Raw genomic sequence first — 27601 nt, 5'->3', positions numbered from 1 at the left:
CCCCGGAGAATGAACGTGTGTGCACGCAGGACACAGTGTTCCTCCTAACAACCAGAGAGTGGAAACATCCCAGGTGTTCATCACTTGATGAATGAATGAGAACACAGGGTGTGCGCGCACTGGAATAAAAGGAATGAAGTGCTGGCATGGGCTGGGGAGGGGCAGGCGAGGGCAGTGGCTGGTGGTGGGTGCAGTGCCCCGTGGTGATAGGATTATCAGAAATCCTGGATTGCCCCTCAGCTTGCCCTTTTCTTTACATTCAGACACTTGTATCAGAAGAAGGTGACTAAAGACAACAGCTGAGCCTGAAAGTTTTAATAATAGATGCTAGCAAGACAAAAAATTCCAGCATCATGTATACTGAGTATTGTGGAGTGGCCAGGCTTGCCCTACCCCACACTGTCCCAGGGTATGCACAGGGGCCCCGAGCCTGTCCACAAGTTCTGGGAAGGGGTGCAAGTGGAGGGGAGGGTACGCCTGCAGGGATACAGGTGGAGGCTCTGGGTCAGGTCAGCAGAGAGGGCGGGAGGCCAGGAGGCATCAACCAGGGGCCAAGGGTGCCATGTTCTGAGGGCTCCATGCAACTGTGCCCCTGAGCAGCGGGAGAGTGGGGAAGGGGTCTGAGTCCTGACCTGCTGGCATCCTCACTTCAAGGAAGTAGCCAAGTGACCACAAGGAAACTGGACATGGCTTGCCTTAGACTTCGCTCTAAACTTGGAGATACAGTCGACCTGCAGCAGCGCCTGCACCTGCTGGGCCCCAGGGCCCTGGGTGTCTGGGAGACGGGAGGGAACAGTTTTTCAGGTGGGCTGGAGGTACAGGTCACTTTTTGGTGCTGGGTTTCAACAGTGACCTGCTAGGCATTTTATCTGGAATAAAAAAAAGACTTCAGGAAAGAGTGAAGTAGGAGGGATTAACAGTGTAGTAAACCAATTAAACAAACTCATAGAAGAAGATTTGTCATTACCAGAAGCAGGGACTGGAGATGGTTAAAAGGCACAGACTTCCATTTATTAGGTAAATAAGTACCAGGGATGTAATGTACACGACAAGTATAATTAACACGCTATAGGTCATATATGACATGTATGAAAGTTGTTGAGAGTAGATCATAGACATCCCTGGTGGTCCAGTGGTTAAGACTCCACACTCTCAATGCAGGGGACCTGGGTTCCATCCCTGGTTGAGGAACTAGATCCCATATGCCATAAGTAAGCGATCCTGCATGTTCTAACTAAATCCCACATGCTACAGTGAAGATCAAAGATCCTTTGTGCTGTAACTAAAACCTGGCGTGACCAAATAGATAAATTATTTTAAAAAGAGTAAATCCTGAATTCTCACCATAAGGAAAATTTTTTCTATTTAATTTTCTATCTACATGAGATGTACGTTCACTAAACAGTGTGATAATCATTCCATGGTATGTGCCAGATCATTATACTGTACACAGTGCTGTACCTCAACTACATCTCAATAAAACGGGGGAAAAAAGGAAAGAACGGAAGAGGGTGGGAACGTGGCCCACCAGCAGTGGCCTTGGGCCCACCCAGCAGCAGGGTGGGCTGGCGGGCACTGAGCTCACCAAGGATCTAGGGGGACCTAAGACCCCAGAACTGCATCCCCCGGGGTTTAGGAACTGAGCACGTTCCAGGCTGCCCCCGGAGCAGGGGGCCTGGTGGGGACCCACCAGTCCAGCGGCTGTGCTGGTGGTCATCTGACGTCCCTGGGCAGGCTGGTCAGCCCTCCTGTGACCCCTGGGTCAGGCCAGAAGACAGCGTGACCTCAGCGCAACCACTCTGCCGCCCTCGCCCACCTAGGGGTGCAGGGCAAGGATGGGGAGCGAGCAGCTCCGCCAGATTGGGGGAGGGAAGGCAACAGCAGGCCCCGTCATCCAGGAAAGACCCAGGTGCTGCCTCTCGGCTGGGGCTGGGGGAGGTGATATACCCTGGGGCAGCAAAGGCTCCCTCCTGCTAAAGTACAGTCTAGAATGTGCCCACAGGTGCTTCTGGGAGCTTTCCTTGGCAGGTGTGTGAAGGGGGTGCCCTGGCCTGCCAGCTTCCCCTCCCCCAGCACATCGACACCTTCTGATACAAGAGACAGAAGAGGATGGCGAGGCTATGGCCACAGCTCTGAACACCTGCCTGTGAACCCACATCTCCACTCAGAGCATCACGAGAGTCAGGCATGAAAAGGCAAAGGAGGGGGCTGTCGGGTATCCCCCAATACTCCATCCACAACTGGACACTTGTCATCACCCTACAAAACTATGTGTGACCACACAAGTCCTAAATAACCAAGGGTCCAGCTCACGCTCCCCTCTGTGAATCCCTATCCCCATCCCACTCCCCCACAGATCTAATCCTAACATTTCTTTTGGAATTATTTTATAGACACCAGATCATGTGTCTCTGCAATAGAAATGTGCTCAAAAACTGACCACAAGACTCTTAGGTACTCAAAAATAATCTTCTGGATTGATAAACTGGTACAATTATTATTGGTATGTAAGTAATCAAACTGACAAGTGTACTATGGTTATAGTAAATAATTACTAAATATAAAAAGTGAAATCTAACAGATGGAGAGGGCTATTCTATTCTTCAATTAGTTCCTAGATCCACAGGATTCAATGTCAACTCTTATTGTTTTCCAATTTACAGATCAAAACACAGAAAAAACTCCCATCCCCCAAAATAAACTGATGGGATGAGAAAGAGCTTTGTTGTTGAAACGTTCCTCAATCCTTTGCTCCCTTTTTGAGCTCTCGGGTCTGTGGTCCAGACCAATGCCCTCCCAGCTGGAAGGACGAGTCCTGCAGGTGGAGACAAAGCAGAAGCCACCACCTGGCTGGAAGCAGCTACAGCCCCGGCCCCAGCCCACATGAGAGCATCCGTCCTGACCTGTGCCCACAGCAGGCACCTGCGGGCACAGCGGGCAGAGGGACGGACGAGGGGTGTGAAGGCTGCAGAGGCCACTCCCCTGAAGCCATCAGCAAGGCACTCCTCAGAGCCTCTGTTTATCTCAACACCAGCAAGAACCTTCTAGTTCCCAGAGTCATCACTGAGAAGTTAGCCAGGCTTTCTCCACACCCTCTCAGTCACCAATTTTCTAATGGACTGTTTCCTTTCCCACGAAGCTTTAAGGAGTCTGCAGTGGAATCTGCATCCAGCAAAAATCACCCCCCACCCCGCCCCCCACCCCCAGCCTTTCTTTTCTGGGCAGCTTGTGGGATTTTAGTTCTCCAACCAGGCCTTCAGCAGTGAAAAGTTGGAGCCCTAACCACTGGACCTCCAGTGAAAGTGTGTCGTGTTCGACTCTTTGCAACCCCTTGGACTGTAGCCTGTCAGACTCCTCTGCCCATGGAATTCTCCAGGCAAGAATCCAGGAGTGGGTTGCCATTTCCTTCTCCAGGGGATCTTCCCCAACTCAGCAATCGAACCTGGGTCTCCTGCATTGCAGGCAGACTCTTTACCATCTGAACCACCAGGGATCTGGTACTGGACCACAAAAGAAACCCTAAATCTTTTCGATGCATGGGATTGTGAGTGTTGAGAAAAGTTATGAACGGGACATCTGCATCACCCCCACATCTCCAATGGCCCTTCTGAGCTCAATCCTTTCTCCCCACCCCTATCCCACCCCCAAAACCCTCAAGCTATAGTCTGACCCTATAGTTTTGCCATCTCCAGGATGTCATATAGGTGAAATCATACAGAATGCAGGGGCTTCTCTGGTTGCTTCCTGCCTGCTAATGCAGGAGATATAGGAGACATGAGTTTGATCCCTGGGTTGGGAAGATCCCCTAGAGAAGGAAATTGCAACCCAATCCAGTTCATGGAAAATTCCATGGACAGAGAAGCCTGGCCGGCTACAGTCCATGGGGTCACAAGAGTCAGACACGACTGAGCATGCATGCATGCACAACTACAGAATGCAGCTTTGTGTGTCTGGCCTCTTCCTTTCTGTACAGTACACTTGAGATCCCCCTGCTGTCCCAGCACCAGCAGCCTGGTCCTGCTTCCCGAGGGCTGTGTCATCATCTGGAGGGAACGCAGTTTGCTTCTCCGTTTGTCAGTTAAATGACTGGGTTGCTTCCAGTTTGCAGAGATTATGAATAAAGCTGCTCTAAATGTTTGCATACAGGTGACTATGTAAATGCCTGTTTTCACTCCTCTTGTGGTTGCTGGGTCAGAGAGTAAATGATGGTTTAAATCAAACAAACTGCTTCCAAAGAGGCTTTACACTTTCAGGTGCCCACCAACAGAGCGTGAGAATGGGCTGTCCTACATCCTCAGGAGCCAAGGTCTTCACTGTTGAGCCAGTCTAACAGGTGCATCCTTGTATCTCACTGCTGTTTTTTAAATATATGAACTTTTAAAAATTAGTACATCTAATTTTGAGATCTTATTCAAAGTAGTGGCTAACATGAACAACATTTTAAGATGCCCACAACTGTAACACAACACAAAAAAGTAACTGATCTGTAGTCATGGGAAAGTTGCAAGCATTGCTTTTACTGTCGTGATTCGCTGCCAGCATTCAGATCCAGAGTAAAGCTAAAATTTCAGCTGTATCTGTGAAAATAAAGATGTAATATTTTCTTCCACTAAGTTCACCGATACCGCTGACCTCTACTAGGGTTTAGAAGAACTGCTTTCAGAGTAAATTCTGGACACATTCAGGACACACGGCTGCAAAGATTTAGAGAAGAGGCAAGACCCTATTCAAGAATCCCCTCTGCAGTACAGACACACGTTCTGTGATGTTTCTGTCCTTGCTGTGTTTGTGGTGGTTGCTGGAGGTTCCCACTTGGAGCCTTTATGTTCAGGACTCGCTGACGATGTATTTGAAAACAGGTTCATCAACTCAAGTAATAGTTTTCCTTGAACAGCAAACAGCTTCCAAGTCCTTATCAGACTGCCAGCTTAGTTAACATGTTAAGGGGAACAATTCATTTCACTGTCTTCCACCTCAGAGGTCAACAGGGTGTGACCTGCAGGGTGGCCAGGGACGGGGGCAATGTGGCCACTGTGCTGATGGGGTAGTCCTGGGGGCAGACGTCCTTGGCCAGCCGCCCCTTCTTCTTCAATGCTCAGGCCTCCTGGTACGATGGTGAGAAGGTGGGGGCTGAGTGGGTGGAGTCTACTCTGAGCCGTCTTCTAGATCCTGTGGGTAACTGCAGTCTGAATCATAGGCGCTCTGGACCCCACAGGTCACAAACGGCACGATGATGCGGGTGGGGCCATCTAATTGGTTGAAATCTGGATCGTAAGAGTGGTCCAGTAGCGGCTTGGTCAGGTCGGGCAGGAAGCCCTCAGGAGGGTCATAACCCTTACAGACAGCAAAGGCCTCAATGCTGGCGTTCCGGCTGCTCCTGGGCTTGGCACAGAGCACGCTGGAGAAGAAGACACGCAGCTGGCTGTAGATCAATGTCACATCCCGGCCTCGGAAGATCTTGGCCACAAAGCAGCCCCCTGGCTTCAGAACATGTGTAGCAATGTTGAGAGCAGCTAGGAGGAGCTGGGACTGCATATACTCGTCGACGTCATGGAGGCCGGTCACATCAGGGGCCCCATCGCACACCACTAGGTCCGCGGGGCAGTCCTCAAAGTGCTGGACGATCTCCTTGGCAGTGGACAGCTGGGTGATGTCCCCCTGGATCTGTACCACGCCTGGGAGTGGGGCCATAGCCTGCAGATCCACAGCCACCACGTGGCCAGAGCCCTGGCCCCCAGTCTTCTGACTCAGCACCTGGCTCCAGCCGCCCGGGGCTGCGCACAGGTCAACGGCCCGCGTCACGCCTTGGAAGAGGTGGAACTCCTCGTCCAGCTGCAGCAGCTTGAAGGCGCTGTGGGCACGCCAGCCGTTCTCCTTGGCGAGGCGGTGATAGACATCCTGCTTGTCCTCTGATGTCCGGCCCATCTCACAGTTTGTCCAGGCACCTGCCAACAGTAAGCTCAAATTTTCGGAGTTGGGAGAAAAGGAATGAAGCAGGTCGCCAGTCCAGGAGCAGTACGGGCCTCGGCGTGAGGACAAACCAGTGAGAAGTTACAGGATTTCACTTTGTGTTCTCAGTTGATCTGAGTATCTGTCACGGATGCCTAAGGGCCACCGGAGTGTGGCAAGCCTGTCATCAAGGAAAGCGGTGGTTTGTGCGAAGCTGAGACCAGACCTGAATGTACCACATGAGTTCCAGTAACTCGTGCCTATGTGGCCGGTCTGGCGAACTCTCTCACTGCTGTTCTCAGGGGGCACACGTTCAATCCGTGGTCAGGTCAGGAAACTCGAACCCTGTATACCACATGGCATGGCCAAAAATGAAAGAAAAGAAAAATGAATTATTTCTCAGTAAGCTTTCACAGTTCTTCATTGTGAAATGATAATACATACACAATATACTGGTCTCTGCCCCCAGCTCCTGACACAGAGCTCCTAGAACCCATGGAATCTCCTGAGTGGTAGGGCTGCCAGGAGGGTCTTTTGTTCTAACCAGGTGACTCTTGGTGGGCTCCTGGCCTGAGGATGGTCACCAGAAAGACTAAACTATGGTCGGAAGCTTGGAACCTTCAGCCTCACTCCCCATCCTCTGCGGAGTGGAGAAGGGCTAGACACTGAGTTAATAATCAGGCCCAAGTAACGGGACCTCCACTGAATCACAAAAGGACAGGTCCAGGGAAGCGTCCTGGCTGGTGAATGCAGGGAGGTGTGGAAACTGGAGCCCAGCGAGGGCACAGGGGCTCCACACCCCTTCCCCACTCTGCTCTGCCCCATGAATCTCTTCCATCTGGCAGTTCCCGACTTATACCCTTTAATCATAAACCAGTAACCTAGGAAGTAAACTTTTCCTGAGTTCTGTTCTAGCAAATGATTCAACCTGAGGATCATGGAATCCTCTGATTTATAGTTGGTGGGTCAAAAGGCCAGGTGACAACCTGGGATGTGTAACTGGCATCTGAACTGAGGTCTGAGGGGCTCTGCGCTAGCCTTGGGCCCTCAGCATCCAACTGAGCTCTGCCATGACAGCTGGCCAATGTCACGGGAACCTGGAGAACTGCTTGGTGTGGGAAACCCCACACATCTGGTGTCAGAAGTGTTGTCAGTACAGAAGATGGGTGTTTTATTAGTACTATTATTTATATATTCTATGTACTTCATAAGCTGTGTCTTTTGCAAATGTTTTCTCCTAGTAACTCTTTTCATTCTCTTAATGCTTTTCACATAGCAAAAATGTTTTTAAGTTCCACTTTTTTTTTCTTTTATAGATTGAGCTTTTGGTGTTGTATCCAAGAAATCTTTTTTAAAACTTTTCTTTTTGGCTGCACCAGGTCTTCATTGCTGCACATGGGCTTTCTCTAGTTGGGGCAGGTGGGAGCTACTACTTGTTGGGGTGCCCCGGCTTTTCATTGCAGTGGTTTCTCCTCTTGTGGAGCATAGGCTCTGAGGACCTGGGTTCAGTAGTTGTGGCACACAGGCTTAGCTGCTCCCGAGATCAAGGATCAAACCCACGTCCCTTGCACTGGCAGGCAGATTCTTATCTACTGTACCACCAGGGAAGTCCCAAGAAATTTTATCCAAGGCTACAAAGATTTTTTTTCTGTATTTCAGAATTTTGAGTTTTACATTTCTGATCCATTTTGCGTCCATTCCTACGTATGGTATGAGGTAGGGATTGAGATTATTGCCATAAAGTTTTCAATTTCAGTTGTTTTAATTTCTAGATCTGGTTCATGTTTTCATCTGCTTGGTCTCTGATGGCCCTGTCTCTTCTCCATACTTGCTATTTCCTCCATTTGCTTCTTTCACCATATTAAAAACACTTTGCATATCTTATTCTAGACCCAGCAATTCTAGCATCTAACATATCTTCAGCTGTGAGTCTCTCACTCCTGAGGCCTCTGTGCTATGTAGACTGTGGTTTTCTATTATGAACGTACATTCCGGGGGGGTCCGCTGGCCTGAGGCTTGGAGGTGAGAGTTCCTCCAGTGAGGCTAACATTTTCTGAGGCCAGCCCTCTGGGCTTAGACATGGTGCTAATGGCTTCCCAGCCCTCATTCGGTGATTATTCACGAGAACACCATCATCCCATGTGACACAGAGGGAACTGAGGCTGAGAGGGGAGCCTCCTGCACAAGGACAAAATGCAGTTGGTACCTTCAGCCCCTCCACTCCTTCACAACTTGGGACTAAAGCCCAGGACACAGGTGATTCCCTATTTCCAAATGCGCTTGAATAAAGTACATGTATTATAGACAAATGTATTTTGTAAGATGTTCAGATCTCATTTCTTCCATCCCAGTACATCATATAAATTCAAGGGAAACATTTTTAAGTTTTTCAGATCACATTACCTGATACAGAATTTCTTTTAAAGATTTTTATGTGAACCATTTAAAAAGTCTTTATTAGTCACAAAATTGCTTCTGTTTTGTTTTGGTTTTTTGGATGCATGGCATGTGGGACCGCAGCTCCCTGACCAGGGATCAAACCCATACCCCCTGCATTAGAAGAAGTCTTTTTTGTTTTTTAAATATTTATTTTTATTTATTCATTTGGCTGTACCAGGTCTTAGTTACAACATGCAAACTCTTGCTTGTGGCATGTGGGATCTAGTTGCCCAACCAGACATTGAACCTGGCCGCCCTGCATTGGCAGTGCAGAGTCTTAGTCACTGGACCACCAGGGAAATCCCTAGAAGGTGAAGTCTTAACCACTGAACCTCCAGGGAAATCCCTGATATAGAATTTCTATGCAGAAAAAGTCTCAAACTCAATTTGAAGGAAAAAAATTTTTTTAATTTATTTTTCTGCATCTGGTCTTACTTGTAGCAGCATTAAGTGATCTTCGTTGCTGCCTGTGGGATCTTTAGTTGTGGCAAGTGGGAGCATGGAGTCTTAACTATTGGACCACCAGGGAAGTCCCCAAAACTTTTTCCCAAGTTGTTTTTTTTAAATTTTATCAGTGTACAGTTGAAGTGAAAACTTTCTTAATTATATACAAAAAGAAACAGAGATGCCATAAAGGAGAAAACAATTATGTAAAAATGTTCTGTGGGTTTGTGTTGTGTTAGTCGCTCAGTCGTGTCCAACTCTTTGTGACCCCACGAACTGTAGCACACCAGGCTTCTCTGTCCATGGAATTCTCCAGGCAAGAATACTGGAGTGGACTGCCATCCCCTTCTCTAGAGGAACTTCCTGATCCAGGGATCGAACCTTGGTCTAGTGCATTGCAGGCAGATTCTTTACCGTTTGAGCTACAGGCAAGTCCTATGTTCTAAACAAAGTAAAAATGTTCTAAACAAAGTAAAAAGACAAAAATAATCAAGGGGAAAATATATGCAATAATTTATAGCTGCAAAGGGAAAATATCCCTAATATAAAAAGAGACCCTACAAATCAGTAAGAAAACAACTTACTGGGGAAATGGGGAAGAGTATGAAGGGCATTTACAGAAGAGATCATGACAGCGGGCAACAGCAGCTGAGAAAAAGTAATATAGCTCAACAGCGGGATGCCCTTTCACTTACTCAACTGGCAAACCTTCATGATGCCAAGGGTCCTCGCCTACATGGCACATAGGAATATAAGTTGCTATATTTGGGGAGAAATATTCTGTCAATACCTGTTAAAGATTTTTATAATTTATTCATTTTTAAAACTAATTGTTTATTAAACTTTTTATTTTATACTGGAGTATGGTTGATTGACAATGCTGTGATAGTTTCAGGTGGACAGCAAAGGGACTCAGTCACACATACACACGTATCCATTCTCCCCCAACTCCCCTCCCGCCCAGGCTGCCACATAACACTGAACAGGGTTCTGTGCTGCACAGTAGGATCCCTAAGAAGAGTTTAAATATGTGTATCTTTGACCCATTATCCTCACTTAGTTCCTACTAATGGGAATCTATAGAAACAAAGCAGCATGACCTACGTTTTAAAATACTTACCTCAGCTTTCAATGGCTAAAATCAAAGATCTCTCTTGGTAAACGTCACAGTGCACTTGAAAATACGTGGGTTATTTTCAAATATCTTTTGATATTGATTTCTAACATAATTCCACAGTGATAACAGAACAGACTCTGTATGATTTCAATACCTTTATACCATGAAATTTTTGCACCTTGTTTTATGTTCCTGGATGTGTTCCAGTGTCTCCTGGTTTATACTCTATGGGAACTTGAATAGGATTTTTATCCTGCTGTTAGGTGAAAATTGTATAAATCTTAATTATGTTGAATTGGTTCACAGCATTTTTCAGGTCTACTATATCCTACTTTTCTGTCTACTCATTCTATTATTTTTGAGAGCTTGATACTGAAACAAAATCCAACTAAAAATCTTAACTTATCTACTTAAAAATAATTGTGGTAGTGGATTTATATGTAACTTTGTTCTGTATTTTCCAAGTCTCCTGTAAACGTGTTATCATGCTTTCATAATTTAAAAAATTAAAAAAAAATTTTTTTTTAATACTTACCTCAGTATGACTCTATAGTGGCAAAAGCCAGACTCTAAGTGAAAAACCCATCAATGGGGAATAATGAAATAAATATAATATATGTTCACTGTGGACTATTATCAGTCATAAAAAGAATTAAGTTGTTTATCTCTTGACTTGAATAGACGTTGGAGATCTATTATGTGAGGAAAAAAAGAGGGGTGGGGTGGGGTAAATAGGTCTAAGAAGGACAAAGAACAGAAAGGAATTCTTATTTTTCTATGTTGTTTGAATTTTTATGAGAATGTATTTTGTAATATTTAAAAACTATGTAGGACTGTCCTCGTGGCCCACTGGTTAAGACTCCATACTTCCAATGCAGGAAGCACAGATTCAATCCCTGGTCAGGGAAGTATGATTCCATATGCTGTGGTGTGGTCAAAAATAAATAAATAAAAATACAAAAATAAGCCAGGTGACTTTCCTGGTGGTCCAGTGGTTAAGAATCCACATTCCAATGCAGGGGGCATGGGCTGGATTCCTGATCAGCGAACTAAGATTCCACATGCTGTGGGACAACTAAGCCTGCAATACCACAACTAAGATGCAATGCATCCAAACACATAAATAAATAAATAAATGAGTACTTTAAAAAAGTAAGTCAGACACAAATATGTAATCTCTCGGGCAGTTGGAATGAAACAAACACAACAGAACAGCAGGAGCTGGGTTTTCCTTCTTCTTAGATTACCTCAGCACCACAACTCTGCATCGAGAACAATCCTTCACCACTCTCCTCCACATGGTCGGTGTCACCAAAACTTTGAGGGACCAAGCATCATTTTAGATCATTTTGTTCTCCTAGTCAAAACGTGTAGTGCCCCATAGTTATCAAGGTCATTCTTCCCCAAGGACCCCCACATTCCTTTATCATCAACTTTCAAATATTAAAACTTCATTGCTTTTGATCATCCATAAAGGAAACTGTTATGATGATCATTGATATTTAATTATTAACATTATGAACGATCAGTGGTGTATCAACAGGCCCAGGAGTACACAGAGTCACACCCAGAAGTACTCTGTATCACACTGTTCTCATTAAACCTATTTTTCTTCGCAATCTCATCTGCTACATATTGGTAAAGGAGAAAGTTCTATTTATCTATTACCTCGACGTCAACATTAAGTAGGCACTTTTATAAATAAACTAACAACATGTCCATTTGCTTTGCCAAAGGTTAGAGAAATATGTGTGCAATACCTGAGGCATTTTGTAGGCGTTGGCCGTCTCTACACAATACACAAAGACCCTAGGAAGATTTTAAGATTCGACATAGCATCTGGAAAATAAACCTGGTTTTGAGAGACCCTCCATGCCCTCAGTTCTGCAGACGCTGAGACAGCACGCATCATTCTCAGACCCCGGCACCGTTGAGGCAGGGGAACCGTTAACCCAATATGGCAGCTTGGGAATCTAGAGCTTTTTCGCACTGCGAGCTACGCGAAGCTAAACCAGGTTTCCGTGAGGACGGAAGGAATCCGTATCAGCTTCGGGGACACACTTCCGTCCCTGAAACTGCGCAAAGGTGTTCGCAGTTCTCGCTGGGTCCTGGGGAAGGCCTCCGGGGAGAGGGGGTGGGGAGGCGCCTCTTCCGACCCGGAGGCGTCAGCACCGAGGACAGCGTCCTCCTGGGGGGCGGCTGGGGGCACCCGGGAGGAGAGTCACCAGCGCAAAGGTCACCGGGGGGGGAGGGCGGAGGATTGAGGGTGAGGTGGGCCGGGGGAACCGCGGGGCCACAGGCAGGCACGGGAGCTGAAAGCTGCGCCGCCATGAGCGCCTCCCCCGCCCCACGCCCGCTTGCGGACAAGCTTCTGCACTCACCGTGGCTGCCCGGCGACGCGGCGGCGAGCGCCAGTCGGGGCGAGAGCTGCGTCAGCCGGAAGGGTGACCAAGCCCTTCCAACTTACCAGCAGGCCAGGCTAGTCAAGTGCGCAGGCGCAGCGTCGGCTAAGCGGGGCGGGGCGAGGGTATAGGAACCGGAAGGAGAGGCGGGATGCGGGCTGGACCTGCGCGCCGGTACCTCGGTCAGCGCCTGCGCACTCCGCCGGCCTTGTTCTCCCGCGGTCACCAGGGCCCAAGCCCTCGTTCAATCATTCCGTTTTGCATCCAACTCGTCCGTCCGCTCCTACCCCGTCCCGTCCACCCTCTCATCACATACTTAATTACCTGTTAACGTTGACGAAGCACATCTCGTCGTTGCCCTGATAGAACCTGCAGTCTAGGGAGGCGGGGACACACATCAACAAGTAAATGACCAATTAGAAAATAAGGCTAGGCCAGACAGGACGAGCAGCTTGAGAAAGGGAGGTGATGGTTGAGTGCCTATTTTCAGTTGGGGGAAGGGAGTCAGAAAATACCTAATAGGCTAAGCTGGGATTTAAAGGTCCACAGGGATAATTTGTTTTCTCTTGTGAACAGGGGGATGGTCCAGTGTGTCTATCCCTGGTTTAACTCTTGCTGCCACTAAACACCATCTGCACTGCAGACAGGGTGAGCTTTCAAAATTGAAAATCAAGTCGTCTTCCAGGTTTCAACCTTCCCCATTTGCTTAGGATGAAATCCAGATTGCTTGTCATGACCTTGTCCCTGTTTCTGCATGGTACTTACACTGTTCTGAATTCTTCTATTACCTGTCTGGAGTAGGAGAATGTAACCTCCTTTTCTACTTTGCTCATAGATTTAGCTCCAGGGCCTTGAAAACAAATTGCCACATGGTATGCTCAATAAATGGAGAAGGAAATGGCAACCCACTCCAGTACTCTTGCCTGGAAAATCCCATGGACAGAGGAGCCTGGTAGGCTACAGTCCATGGGGTCACAAACAGGCAGACACGACTGAGCGACTATTTACTTTATGCTCAATAAAGGGATTCTCTGATGGTTCAGACAGTAAAGCCTCTACCTGCAATGCGGGAGACCTGGGTTCGATCACTGGGTTGGGAAGATCCCCTGGAAAAAGAAATGGCAAACCACTCCAGTACTCTTGCCTAGAAAACTCCACGGATGGAGGAGCCTGGTGGGCTATACAGTCCATGGGGTCACAAAGACACGACTGAGCAACTTCACTTCACATGCTCAATAAACATCAGCTGAATAAACCAATAATTTTCCATCTCTCTCATTAGCTTTGATTTTCTTAAAGAAATGAACCAAGTGTTGCTTTTTCAAAAAATATTTCCATCACTAGTGATAAAGCTGGCATGCAATATGCTTCAATAAATATTTGCTAAAGAGGATAAAATAGGACCACAGCACAGCTGGGAAAACACTGCTACCATGTACAAGGCAGTACTGGAGAACAAGAATATTATGAATAATAAAATGCACCAGAGGTCTTTCCTCCGTGTGTGGCTATGGAACACAGTGGCTAGGAACACATGGTCTCTGAGGAAAACATTGGTGATTTCACTGAAAGACTCCATTCCTTCTAGTTCCTTCTACCCTGCAGGGGAGAAGCAGGAAAAGAAAACTTCAGCTTCCAACACTACTTGGTTTCTCTGTATTTTGTTTTCACATGAATGAAATAAATATAACTAATATCTTATTTTAACTTGAACAGTAATTTTCTATGAAAGACAAACAAACAAGCATATAAAAAGGTCAATTTATTATACCTTTTGTTTGGTGGGATATCAGTGCCCTTTAAAACCCTACTATTCAAGTACAAATGATTATGTTTACAAAGTATTTACAATTTCAGTCTTCTTTCTTTATATTTTAAAACACAACAGCTATCTGGACACAACAGTTAACAAAAAATCCTGAAGGTGGCAAAAGGGAAAGCCTCCGCCTGAGGCGGCTCACTTCAGTCTCCTGCTTCCCCCAACCCTCTGACCACCGCCCGGCCCCCACTAGAACAAATGTCTCTGAATCAACGAAAAACTAGGTGACTGACTTCCATGGTAGCCAATTCCAGTTTGACAGTGTTTGGCTGCTGTCTTTATGTTTTATGTTCTGCAGATTTCTTTCAATCATTACCACTGCACTGGGGGGAAACCCTGTTCTGCAAGGTAATGTGGGATTCTGCCAACAGTATCAATCAGAGGAAACCTGGAAAACAACACCCTAAACTCACACTTAAATATGGAAAGTTTAACCTTTAAAACAGAAGGTCAAGAAAACAATACACTGTAACTTTTACTTACAAATGACACTATTGAAGACTATGAGGTCAGTGGCGACATCTAGATGTTACTAAATTGAGTGATACCAATAAAACTATTTTCTCTCCCGTATCTCTCGACAGGGAATTGCGAAGGAAACTTCTTTCACTCACTTGGTAAGACAGGGCAGGAGTTCCACACTGCAAATATTCAGACTTCAGTTCTGTTCTCTTAGAAGGCTTTTGAGAAACTTTTCTAAATTTCTCTTCTAGTGTTCTAGATTAATAGAGGACTTCTATTCAGGCAGCTATTCCTAGGATATTCTAAACACTCAACATTTCACCACCATCTACAAAGAGACCATCAACACTCCATGAAAGATAAGAACAAAACCATCGGCTGCACAAATTAAAGTAAGCTGAAAAGGAGAATTCCTTTTTAGTTCTACACATTTGAGGATTTAAAAAAATGTAGAAACTCTCCTCAGCACCCAGCTATGAAGTATCTCCTGCACACAGTACTCTCTCATCACAGCAGGTACCAAAGCACAATGAACAAGTCAGAAGGCAAATTACAGTATTCTGTTTTGGTATGTTCAATTTATTGATATGTTAAATCCCTCCCACTTTCAACACCTGATTTTAACTTTTTTCCAAATTTCGTGCCAAGAAGGCAAAAATGAGCTGCTTAGTTGGCTTCACTAAGGTATCAATCGCCATATTACTGTCCACATAAATTGATGGGAAATAAGAAAAATTCAGGACAGAACACTTTCCTTTTTGTCATAAAAAGTGATATAAAGGGGGAGGAAACTGATTAAAATGAAAAATCTCTTGGTATGCTAGAACTGTTCCTTAGTACACAAAGACTTCACACAACCTGATCTCCTGGACCAAAACTGTAAAATATGCGCGGAGACAGAGCAGAGGGTGTCGTCAGACATGTGCCTTTTCCTTGGGTGGACACTTCCAGGTAAGCAGACATCATCACCCAACCAAGTCCACTGCAGTTGCCATAGTGGGGGAAAAAAACCCTAAAAGCAGCAAACACAGGGCCTGCTCTCTGCCCCTCAACCATGGGGCTGCCACCCCAAAGAGCCTGGACAACTCCCTGCTTTAGGCAGAAACCTAAGCAGCCGATCTGCTCACAGATGAGACATGACAAGTCTAGTATGAAGATGCCATCACATCCATTTCTGTAGATTATACCTGTAGGTGCATAAACACACCACCTGTACATAGAGACTCCTCACCTCCGCAGGTCATGGCTGGGCTGGGCATGAGAGCAAAGAGGAGATGCAGGCTGCCTGCCCTCAGTGGGCATCTTGCCCCACCCTGCACTCAGCAGTGCCCTCTGCAATGTGACGACCCTTGCACAGCACTCTGGGCCCTAAACAACTCCCACATGGGAGCCTCACAAAGTCTTTGGGGGAGCCTTACAAAGTCTTCAGGAGCTGCCTCAATACTCTTAAGTCCAATTACAAGTTCATCCAAAACCTGGGAAAATACTGTGGATGTACTAGGATGGGAGCAGTCCCAAAGGTTCCGTTTACATGGAAACTGGTCACTCTAGGGGAAGCCACACCAGTGCTCTTTGGAATGAAAATTCAACCTCAGGTCACTTCCCTTCAACACCAGCTGGGGACACGTTATGAATGTGCTTCGATGTCTATCAGTAATAAGTCTCTCCTTTAAGGGTCCAAACAAGTCACATTTTAGGAGGGAGGGAAAAAAACCATACTAGTTTTCTCTGAGATGACCTACCTTAGATATTAGACAGTTTCTCTCCTCTCGAAGGACCATAATGTGTTTTCAATTAGGAATAAAGAACCAAACAGAGGCAGATGCTGTCAGACCACGTTTTAGCTTCATAAGGTCTACTTTATGACTCACTGCACCTTCCAAATGGCTGCTTACAATGTGCAAAACACTGTACACTAACAGAGAAATTCTAGCTGGCTTTCAAGACCCAGCACTATTGCTCAGGAGGAGAAACTAAAGGTAAAACATCTAGCAAAGACTGCCACTGTCACTTTTTCAATCAGTTACGTAACACAGAAAGGGTGTTCGCTGAGGATTGCTACTCCAAGTGCTGAACATCCCACAGGACCCAGTCCCAGGGTTCAGTAAATAAAGTCTATCCCGTCTCGGTGGGACGGTGGAACACACAGGTAGCCCGCCTGGGGCTGCCCCTCTGTCCCAACTAGGGGCATGGAGGTTTGGTGGGCGTCTTTAACCTGACAGCAGGGACCCTCATCTGGAGCTTGGGCTGCTGGTTCGGGCTGTCGGAGGCGGCTGGCACCTGGGCAGGGGTGGGGACGCCAGGGGTCTGCAGCTGGGCAGCCGCTGTGGTCACCACTTGCTGCTGCATGAGCTTCTGCTGCACCACCTGTGCTGTCGCTGTCACCGCAGGGATCATCTGGACCTGCTGCCCAGCAGCTGTCGCCTGGGTGAGGGTCACAGTCTGTGGGGAAGCCTGAGCCAAAACAGAAACACACAGTGTAGAAAATGCACGTCAGGTGACACACAAAATTAAACATTCTTGGGTACGGGAAGGAGGGGTGTTTAGAAACTTAGCTAGCACAAATGGATCTGTGAAATGTAAAAACTACCCAACATATCAAAATAGGACCTCCAGTTTCTAACCAAACAAAAGTCAGAACACTGAACTACTGGTGCTTTCAGGCTAAAAGTGGATGCCTCTGGGGAAGTGCACAAGTCGACCACTGGGGACTGACAGTGCTGGTGCTCAGCTTCTAATACCATTTGGTTTTTTGAAATCTACATGTCAGTGTGATTTTGAACAAAATAAAATTATTTTAAAGCACTGCTTTTATACTACCACATTTCTCAGCAGTAAATAAAATGGTAAGAACCCGAAAGCTAGGCTCTGGTAGGAAGGTGTTAGGTTGGTGCAAAAGTAATTGCAGTTTGGAATTGTGAATTTTAAATCATTGTACTAGGCTCAAACACATTTTTATTAGTCAAAATAGGAACCATTAAAATCAACACATTTTGCCAATGGGAAGTAAGTTTGCTTATTCTTGTATCATAAAAATCTGTGCTTCTGGATTCAATGAATTCCTGAAAAGCATTTTCTGCATCCTGCTTGTGGTGAAGGTGTTTTCCCTGCAAAAAGCTATCAAGAGGTCAGATGAATATGGTGAATGAGGCAAAACTTCACAGCCCAATTTGTTCAACTTTTGAAGCACTGGTTGTGTGATGTGCAGTCGGGCGTTGTTGTGAAGAATTGGGCCCTTTCTATTGACCAATGCCAGCTTCAGGTGTTGCAGTTTTCAGTGCATCTCATCGATTTGCTGAGCATACTTCTCAGATGTAATGATTTTGCCAGGATTCAGAAAGATCAGACCACCAGCACACCACCAAACAGTGACCATGACCATTTTTGGTGCAAGTTTGGCTTTGGCAAGTGCTTTGGAGCTTCTTCTTGGTCCAACCATTGAGCTGGTTGTCGCTGGTAGTTGTATAAATAATCCACCTCCGTGGCACGTCACAACCTGATCAAGAAATGGTTCGTTGTTGTGTACAGTAAGAGAAGACAGCACTTCAAAACAACGATTTTTTTTCATTTGCACTCAGCTCATGAGGCATCACTTATTGAGCTTTTTCACCTTTCCAGTTTGTTTCAAATGCCCAGGGACTGTAGAATGGTTGAGGTTGAGTTCTTCAGCAATTTCTCAGGTAGTTGTAAGAGGATCAGCTTCTATGATAGCTCTCAACTGGTCACTGTCAACTTCCGATGGCTGGACACTCCGCTCCTCATCTTCAAGGCTCTCACCTCCTTTGCAAAACTTCTTGAACCACCAGTGCACTGTATGTTTGTTAGCAGTTTCTAAACCAAATGCGTCACTGATACTGTGAGTTTTCTTCCCTACTTTACAACCCATTTTGAATTTGAATTAAAAAATCACTCAGATTTGCTTTTTGTCTAACATTTCCATAGTCTAAAATAAATATAAAATAAACAGGAAGTAATGTCATTAGCAAAAAACATAAACTGAGACCTGCACGTTAAAATAATGTATAACGCAGCCACATTTATTAAGAATGTATTCCAATATCAAACAGCAAATTTCAATAATGCAAAAACTGCAGTTACATTTGCACCAACCTAATAAGTCCTGGTTGCTGCCTGTATTATTTCTACTTCTGGACGTAAGGTCAATATGAGCAGATTCTCTTTTCTTTGTTCCCTAAAACTCATGTGTGGTGGCTTCAGCTGGCAGGACACACCTAAGATTACTGGCTGAAGGAAGAAGCCCAGAAATGAGCCCCTTCTGTGTACACATGACACTGAGTCTGAACATATCTGTTCAGGCTTTTTCCTGCCAGATTAATGATATCAAGTGTTTTCCCTAAAGTTAATTGCTTTTTCTGTACTATGAAAATGACAAGCAGTTCTCTAGGAATTAAAATTCTGTTTCCTCAGGATGAAATCAAGATCTCTCTCTGTGAGTATCTCCCAGGTGGCTCTGGTCTCCGGATCCTACCTGTTGGGAAGCAGAGGCAACCTGCTGGATGCTGGCCACGGGTGTCTGCTGTTGGACGACTTGAGGGAGTTTTGCAACCTTGGACAAAAGGAAAAAAGCCAAACACAGAGGCCGAATCAATGTGTGCACGAAAAGAGATTTCTCACCCTTTTTCTCCTTCTCAGCTCTTAATGCAAAACAAAAAACAAAAACAAAAAACAGCGGTCAGACGCCACAAAATAGCAACTCTCAAAGTGTGCTTACCTGGAACCCAGAAAACTGGTTATTGCACTTTTGCACTGAATAACAATTGTCTTCCTAACCTGTAATCAACTGTAATCTGAGGCTCTATTGGTCTCATAGTTCAGACAGTCACATTTTTCTCTTACTAAAAATTTCTGGAAGCTTATATGAGAGAATTAAATGGAAGATGGAACATTTGGGTACCATTCCAGGCGTGCCTCCACTGTGAAGTGCCCTGGACCAACACCACGGTTCAGCCCTAGTCTGGAAATGTGCCAAAAAGTGGTTACTTCATCATTTTTCTTCATCACAACTGAGATATTCCTCTTTACAAAACAAAATTTTCTACCTAATGGTCACTTATTGTAAACCTGCATATCGTGCTGTCCTGACACAATAAGACAATTCAGGCCACCTGTCTACTCAGGGCTTCAGGGACATCGGCTCAAAGAAGCAGAAGGGGCTCCTGAGTGGGCAGCTGCTGGGGGCCACGGAAACCCCGCTCAGGCCTCTAACTGGTAGAACAGGGATGAAAATAAGTCTTGCCCAAGATAACTCTAGATAAAATGTGAAATTATATGATGTATTTGCAAATAACAAGCTCCGAGTAAATAGGAATTCTCACTAAGAAATTAAAATTAATCAGAAGGTGTTTACTAGTTTACTATAACTTAAGTCAAAAACTGAATAGAATTTGCTGAGATCAAAGCAACTCCTGACTGAACCCTGTGTGCTTCCTCTGACAGGAAAAATGGGCAGTCAGCTGCTATAGCACACGGACCACAGCTCAGATGGGCAGATACTGAATGTGCTGAGATGCCGTGGATAAAACTAAGGCGACACCTATTTTTTGTTTTTATTTTACCCTAGCCACTCTTCATTTTTTTATTGGAGGATGACTGCTTTACAATGCTGTGTTGGTTTCTGCCATACAATGATACGAATCAGCTGTAACTATATAAATATCCCCTCCCTCTTGAGCTCCCTCCCACCCCTCCCCTAAGGTGACATCTCAAATGCATCAATAAACTTACAGATAGTCCAGAGCTCCCAGTTCCAAAATCTAAGCAAAGAGGGGAGACCCCAACCATGACAAGGCTCCCAAGACCCTGTGCTGCAGGTGAAGCCTCAGACGGGGTTTTCAGCACCCCCAGGGTGTGGCAGACAGGAGAGGCATCCAAACCCGCTCTCAGGAGGAGCTGACGGGAGGGCCTCATGCTGCCCCCTACAGCTGCAAGCCTGTCACTCAAAGGATCTGTGAGGAAGTCACCTGTCTGAGGCCTCAGTGCTGGGCCGGGGAAGAGGAGACACAAGCTGAGAGACCAAACCCTCAAGCCACAAGCTCATGTGGTCCTGACTGCACCCACGGAAGCCTAGCAGAAGGAAGAACCTACCTTCCACCCAAACCTCAAAGCCTTCCCACAAACAAGCTTCAAAGGAAACTGGCTCACAAGACAATTTCTATAAAGACAAAAACCCCACAGTTCCTGAAGCAAGAACAGTGGAAAAGAAATAAGTAAAATCAGATGAACCTTGACTTCAAATAAAGGAATTACCAGACACGCACAAACTAGTATGCAGCTCTGCACAGCCTGAAAACATGGATGTGAACAAGAAACTACAAAGACCAAGCAGATTTGAGATAAAAACAAACAGAACTTCAAAGAATAAGAATAAAATACGTATCACCAAAATTAAAATTCAATGGGCAAACTTTTAACAGATTAGACCTAACAAAAGGGATGATCATTGAAGTGGGAGACGTGTTAGAGGACATTCCTCAGAACATAGCACAGAGAGACAAAGAGAGGAAGACACAAAGACTGAAGGTACATGGAGGGTGGGAAATGGAGCGGAGGTGGCATCCACCGAAATAACGGTTGGTCAATGCCCAGGTTGTTCCAGGAGATCGACAGATACCAAGCCAGGGCGTCATGGCATTCATAAAACACCCAAGACAAAGAAAGGCACTTTCCAAGTGGTGCTAGTGGTAAAGAATCTGCCTGCAATGCAGGAGACACAACAGACGTAGGTTTGATCCCTGGGTCGGGAAGATCCCCTGGAGAAGGAAGTGGCAAACCACTCCAGTACTCTTGATTGGGGAATCCCATGGACAGAGGAGCCTGGCGGGCTACAGTCCGTGGGGTCACAGAGAGTCGGACATGACTAAGCAGGCACACAGAGTTTCTTTGTACTTTGTTGCTACAGGAGGTGTTTGTCCAGGTGCAAGTATTGCAGCAAAAGGCCCCAAGTCCCAGCCTGTCTCAAGACCACCAATATTTCTCAAGCAGCAATTATATGCAAGACACTGGGCTCAATGCTGAGACTACAAAGATGAACAAAGACAAAGAAAAGATCTCAAAAGGAAACAAAGAAGAAAAGACAAGTTACACAGAAGCAGTGACCTGCTAGACAAACATCTGATTTCTCATCAACAACAAAAGACCAGGAACAGGGACAGCTGTTAATGTGCTGAGAAAACAAATGTTCATCTAGAATTCCAAACCAAGCAGAAGTATCTTTCAGGAACAAGAGTGAAATAACACGCATTTTCAAACACTATAGGAAAACTCCAAAGGATGGACTTCAGGCAGAAGAAAAGTAGTTTTACAGGAAAAGTGACAATGAAACAGGAGAGAAGGAAACTGTGTGATCACAGCACATGTGAGCGCAGAGGCTGGCAGCAACAGTGTGACAGACCAGTGATCAGAGCAGAGCCGAGAGGGGGGTTGCACGGCTCTTTCAAAAGGTGCACCTGCACATGGACATTTTAGGATGACCACTTCAGAGAACCGAGAGAAAACATGCAATTTTCAAACACATAGAGTAGAAAAAAACAGAATGACAAAAATAAATACATAAATGGAAGAAGAGAAGACAAGTAAGGCAGGAATGAGAAAACAGAACAAGCTGAAAACCCAAGCAAAATGGAAGTTAAAGGCCACCCTTCTGGGTCTCGCCACAAAGGCGAGCAAATCTGTCACAGGTAAAGGACCAAAGCTGAGATGCAGGACGAAGGCAGCGCGACAGCATCCACCTGACCATTTCTGACATACATGTGAAACAGGGAAAATGAAAGAGGGAAACATGCACCAGAAAACTGTAACACAAAACAGGTGGAGTTCTCAGTTTGAGGCAGAGCAGGCTGCCAGACCAAAACAGTACTTCAAAGTAATAAAATTAAAAAGTTTAATTTATGTGTAACTAATAATAAAGGGCTTCCCAGGTGGCACTAGTGGTAAAGAACCAGCCAGCCAATGCAGGAAACCAGGGTTCAATCCCTGGGTCAGGAAGATCCCCTGGAAAAGGAAATTGCAATTCATTCTAATATTCTTGACTGGAAAATTTCATGGACAGAGGAGCCTGGCGGGCTACAGTCTATGGAGTCACAAAGAGTTGGACATGACTGAAGTGACTTAGCATATACACAATAATAAAGAAAATAGAAAGGAATATAAGGAAAAACAGATAAATCCAAAATCAGAATGGGAAATTTTTTTCTTCCAATTTTTGGACACGCCATGTAGTATGTGGGATCTTAGTTCCTTGACCAGGGATTGAACTCATGCCCCCTGCATTGGAAGCATAAAGTCCCAACTACCTGAGCTCCAGGGAAGTCCCTGAATGGGAGCTTTTAATACACCTGTCTCATAATTGACAGAATAAACCTGACCTGGAGGTGACAAAGGGAGCCCACAGCCACACCCCGCACCACCACAAACCACATCTCAGCACACTTCCCCTCAAGGTCAGCGCTGGGCCAGGGCTGGAGTGTGAAGAGCAGCGGAGGGTTTGGCTCAGGTAAGGCTGAGGGTCAGGATGGAACTGCTGTCCCGGGGCTGGAAGAGGAGTTGCGGTGCACAGGAGGGTCTCAGGTATTGGATGTGCACACCTCCAGAGAGCCATCCTCAGGCAGCTGGGATGAAAACTGTGCACGAGGCAGGGGGGTAAACACGACTTCTCTGGTTGTCCAGTGGTTAAGAATATACCTCCCAATGCAGGGGATGCAGGTTTGATTCCTGGTTGGGGACTAAGATCCGACATGCCCCAGAGCAACTAAACCCAAGTGTTACAGCGCAAGATTCCAAGTGCCGAAACGAAGACCTGCCGCAGTCAAAACACATAATAAAAACAAACAAAAACCCCGCGAAGAGTGGCAACTGGCTACAGATATGAATCTGGACTCATCAGCAGAGATGGGCTCACAGCCTCAAGACTAGAGCGACCACGAGGAGAGAGATGCAGACAAAGGGTTTTAAAAAAGACAAAACACCAAACAACTAAAGGAACAAGAACTTGTAGCCAACTAGATCGAGAAGGGAATTTTCTTACGCGCTGAAGGATGAGTTTAAAAACCCAACCCTGCAGAATGACCATAAGGAAAGAGACGCAGCCGAGCTGCCTGTCTGTGCCTGCCCTGCAAGCCCTCGTGAGCACAACGAGGCAGGGAGAATGGGAAGGAGGAAGGGGAAGGCGTCGCCACCAGGACTCAGAGGTGACAGTGTCAACACAAATGACAAAAGAACAGACTGAGGCTGCAGGATTCAGAAGTCAACACACACAGTGCCTTAGAGACACATAAAAGAGAGGGAACCTACAGTAGAGCACCAGAAAATGCTATTACTCAGGAATAAACCCAGGATGAGCAATAAGATTCTTAAGGAAAAAACATCAAGAAACTTACTTGAAGGGTCTTAAAGAAGATTTAAACAGTAAAGGGTGTCTCATGTTGGTGAATCTGAAGTCAAGGCTGTAGAGATGTCTATTCTCCCCCAAACTGATCTACAGGGTCAATGTAATTCTAACAAAAACCCCATCAGTTTGACTGTGGTGTGAACACTTAATATGCTGACTCAAAATTCAGAACTTCTGTTCGTAGAGTGAGTGAGAAGATACTCTACAAGCTGGGAAAAGTGTGACACAGACCCAAAGGTGAACACCAGGATGTACAATTGCACTGGGAAGCCCCGAACAGGCTCGTCCCTTGGAAGGGGCCCTGACAGTCAGCAGATTCACCAAGGACAGAATCACACGGCTGCTAGAGGAAGGCAGACAGCAGGCCAGGCCGGCACGGGTGGAGGCCAGAGGACTGCACAGCACCTCAGCGGTGTGTGTGCCCAAGCCCCACACCCTGCCGCAGACATTATATGTGGCGATTACAGGCAGGACCCACAGGATGTGTGACACTGGGCTGGGCAGCACTGGGAGCAGCAGAGGGACAGAGCTCACGAGCTCCTGAAGCACTGGGACGACCACGAGCCCTGGAGGAGCCTCACCGGCACAGAGGCCGCCACTGCAATGGGACCTTAGCACGGCCCCCAGGCCACACTGTGGGGCCCCACTAGCTTTTCACGGGGTGCTGATCTGTGGTGTCCCCTTGTTCTGCCTCCGAGTGCCCGTCCGCCCAGTCTGCTGTCAGCCCACAGGCTCCCCCTGCTCACCTGGATCTGGGTCTGCACCTGCTGGGTCCCGGCCAGCTTCTGGGCCTGGGAGATGGGTGTGGTGAGAAACTGGGTTTTAAGGGCTGGCTGGGTGGCGTAGGTGACCTTCTGGGGTTGGCCCTGCGCAGCAATCTGCTGTGCCGTGATCTGAGGAAAGAGACCGCCCAAGGTTAGAGCTGCATCCCCGTCTCAGAGCCGCCAGGCCTCCTCCTGGGCCCTGCCTGCCCCCAGGTGCCCACAGCATTGACCACCTCAGCTCCCGGCCCTGCCTGCCCACTTCCCCCAACCCCGGCACCCAGTCCTGGGTCACTGCCTCCTCTCCTGGGAGGTCCCCTCACAACCCAGGCTGGGCTTCATCTCCACATCCTCTTCAGAACCTGGGGCCATGTCAGCTTATCAGGTGAGTGAGTGAGTGAGTGAAATTGACAAGACAGGAGACACACGTGCATAATTTCTCAAATCTAATTTTATGAATTTGGCATATACGCAAACATATTTAGGACAAATAGAAACAAACCATATGCACAATCTTTGTGCCTTCAGTCTGATTTTAGCTTTCCCTGCCAGAAGAATTTAAAACTATTCAGAAAGTCATGTGTAATATACGACCATATATTTGGTTACAAAGTCACCTCCATGAATAAACATTTTTAAGGTCTCAAAAGTCTTCTTTCAAGTCATATGAACATACAGACCAGCACTTTCCTAAAGCCCTTCTTCTCTCTTTGAGACGTTGGCTAAGCCTCCACACTGACCCTGCCCAGCACTCTCCACCCATAAGTCGCTTCATTTCTCTACGTGTCAGTTTCTGAGAATGGGTGCCAGCGCCCACAGAGCCCTCAGCACACAGAGGGAATGTTCCAGCTCTGGTTCAGAAAACACAGAAACAGCATGCAGTTCAGTATCAGCAGTCAGAAATCAGCGTGATGATACATCATCATCTGTAGGCCAGGCTTCATGCCACCGGAAGCAGACAGGGCAAAAGCCCTGGGAAACACAGTGCCTCGCACTCTGCTCCTGCTCATCAACACGGGGCCTGCAAGTACAGCCCCAAACCCCCACCTCCAAGGAGGCCCTGCTTTTGGGAGCTGAATCAGCTCAGAGCTGCTTACCAGCCTTCTGAGTCAGGGTATCATCGCCACACCGACGACACTCCTCTTGCAGTACCTTTGCCCACTATCTCCCCCCTCCCTCCATCCATCCTCTGAGCGTGAGCGCCAGCGTACACACACTCTCTCAAGCAGACACAGTCCTTGCCTGGCCTCTTGACAGCTCGACAGCTATGGCCTGGCTCCATCTGTCTGGTACATCCAGGTGTACCCAGGTCACACACCCTGAGCTACACCTGTGTCCTGGAATCCTTCTGGCCCCTCCCCAGTTATGCAATTCCATAGACCGAGTCCATCATGGTTGCCCCCACAAACCCTCAGTGCATAGGGGTCCCTCTCCCCCTAGGACAAACCCCAAGACCATCCTCTGTGCTGCCCAAGCCCACCACCATAGGGTATCCTGTGTGAAGAGGCCAGGCAGCCAGGCAGGGCCCGTTCAGGACCCTCTCCACCTCTGTGCACCCAACGCTTGGCAGCAGGGCCCAGCTCAAATGAAGAGGGGATGACTAGGGACCCCAGTACCTTCTGCTGGACAGTGGCAGGGCCTGGGGCAGCCTGCGGCTGGATGGCCTTCTGCTGCTGGACGGCTTGCTGCTTGAGCTTCAGCAGCTGCTGGACGTGCACGGGCTGGGCCACAACAGTCTGTCCTGCGAACACCAAGCAGATCCTTTAATCACGAGCACCAGGGACGAACAAGGTCTCAGGACTCACACTGAGTTCAGCTTTAGTGGTTTCTATACAGAAAACAACAGTCTGAAACGGTGCTGAGACAAATAAAGCCATCCTTTATGACTACTTTAAATGTTTCTGGGTTCATAATAACATTCAGACAAAGGTCTGGGAAGTTGAGAATGTTAACAATTAAATCAAGGGACACCTCTCTTAACACACAGTGACACTCCCGAGGGGGCTAATGGCCATGGCTGCTAGAAAAGGCTTGTCAGCCCCACTCAAGGCTGTAAGCAGGGGGTGATGTGGGGGGGAAGCGAGGGGCGGTGTGAGACAGGCACCTGTGGCTTTCTGCGGCTGCCCGATGGCCACACTGATCCCAGCAACGTTCATGGGCAGGGTTGTGACGCCCGGCGAGGAGACCACAGCTGCCGGCACTGACACCACCGGGGGCTTCGCCAGTGCCACCTGGGCCGGCTGGGGCGCTGGGGCCTGCATCTGCCCTTGGGCCTGCAGCTGTGAAGTGGGGACCCGGGTCTAGACAATGAAAATAATGGGAGAGTCCAGAGATATTCAGGATTCCATGCATCTGCAAACATTTCCCACCAGAGGTCAAGTGGTGAAAAACTGAAAAATTTATGAAGGTGCAATGTGGTGGTCAGCTAAGGGAAAACATCTTGCTGTGGGCTGCCTACGACCCCTGACCATTACCAGGCGACGCGGGGAGTGGGGCTCAGAAAGCCCCACATGTGCCCGGGCACACCACCGCTCAGCCACGGCGCCTGTCCTGTCCCACAGTGCGCGTGCGTCTCTGCCTCGCCCTCCACCTCAGAACCTCACAGCAGCCCCAGACTGCCACATCTCCTAGTCTCATCTCCTAGTCCTTCAGCAACAACCCTGACCCTGAAATTAGTGCCACAGCCTCCCAAGGGCCACCCTCGGTCCCCATCTCCTGAGACTTCATTATCACACTGCTTCCAAACACTTCTTTCCTTAAGTTGTATTTTTAAAAAGGAAAATGGAAATACACCTGTTTTTA

At 47.0% G+C, this 27601-nt stretch overlaps 1 protein-coding gene and 1 pseudogene across 12 annotated transcripts in view; both read right to left on the bottom strand.

Annotated features, from left to right (window-relative positions):
• Window positions 1-989: 989 nt before the first annotated feature.
• Window positions 990-12481, bottom strand: LOC133056636 (tRNA (cytidine(32)/guanosine(34)-2'-O)-methyltransferase-like; annotated as a pseudogene).
• Window positions 12482-14098: 1617 nt separating this feature from the next.
• EP400 (E1A binding protein p400) overlaps window positions 14099-27601 on the bottom strand; it is a 107055-nt gene continuing 93552 nt past the window's right edge. For all 12 annotated transcript variants that reach the window (XM_061142150.1, XM_061142159.1, XM_061142151.1 and 9 more), the window contains 5 exons: window positions 26904-27099; window positions 26416-26540; window positions 24785-24931; window positions 19122-19199; window positions 14099-17086 (listed from right to left, as the gene is read on the bottom strand). In XM_061142150.1, coding sequence (XP_060998133.1) covers window positions 16814-17086; window positions 19122-19199; window positions 24785-24931; window positions 26416-26540; window positions 26904-27099 — 819 coding nt within the window. In that variant the 3' untranslated portion in view covers window positions 14099-16813. The remainder of the gene's footprint in view (window positions 17087-19121; window positions 19200-24784; window positions 24932-26415; window positions 26541-26903; window positions 27100-27601) is intronic.

This window comes from Dama dama, chromosome 5 (genome assembly GCF_033118175.1).
Source record: "Dama dama isolate Ldn47 chromosome 5, ASM3311817v1, whole genome shotgun sequence".
NCBI lineage: Eukaryota > Metazoa > Chordata > Mammalia > Artiodactyla > Cervidae > Dama > Dama dama.
Note: the sequence above shows the minus strand (reverse complement) of the source record. Positions and strands in the feature narration are given on the sequence as shown.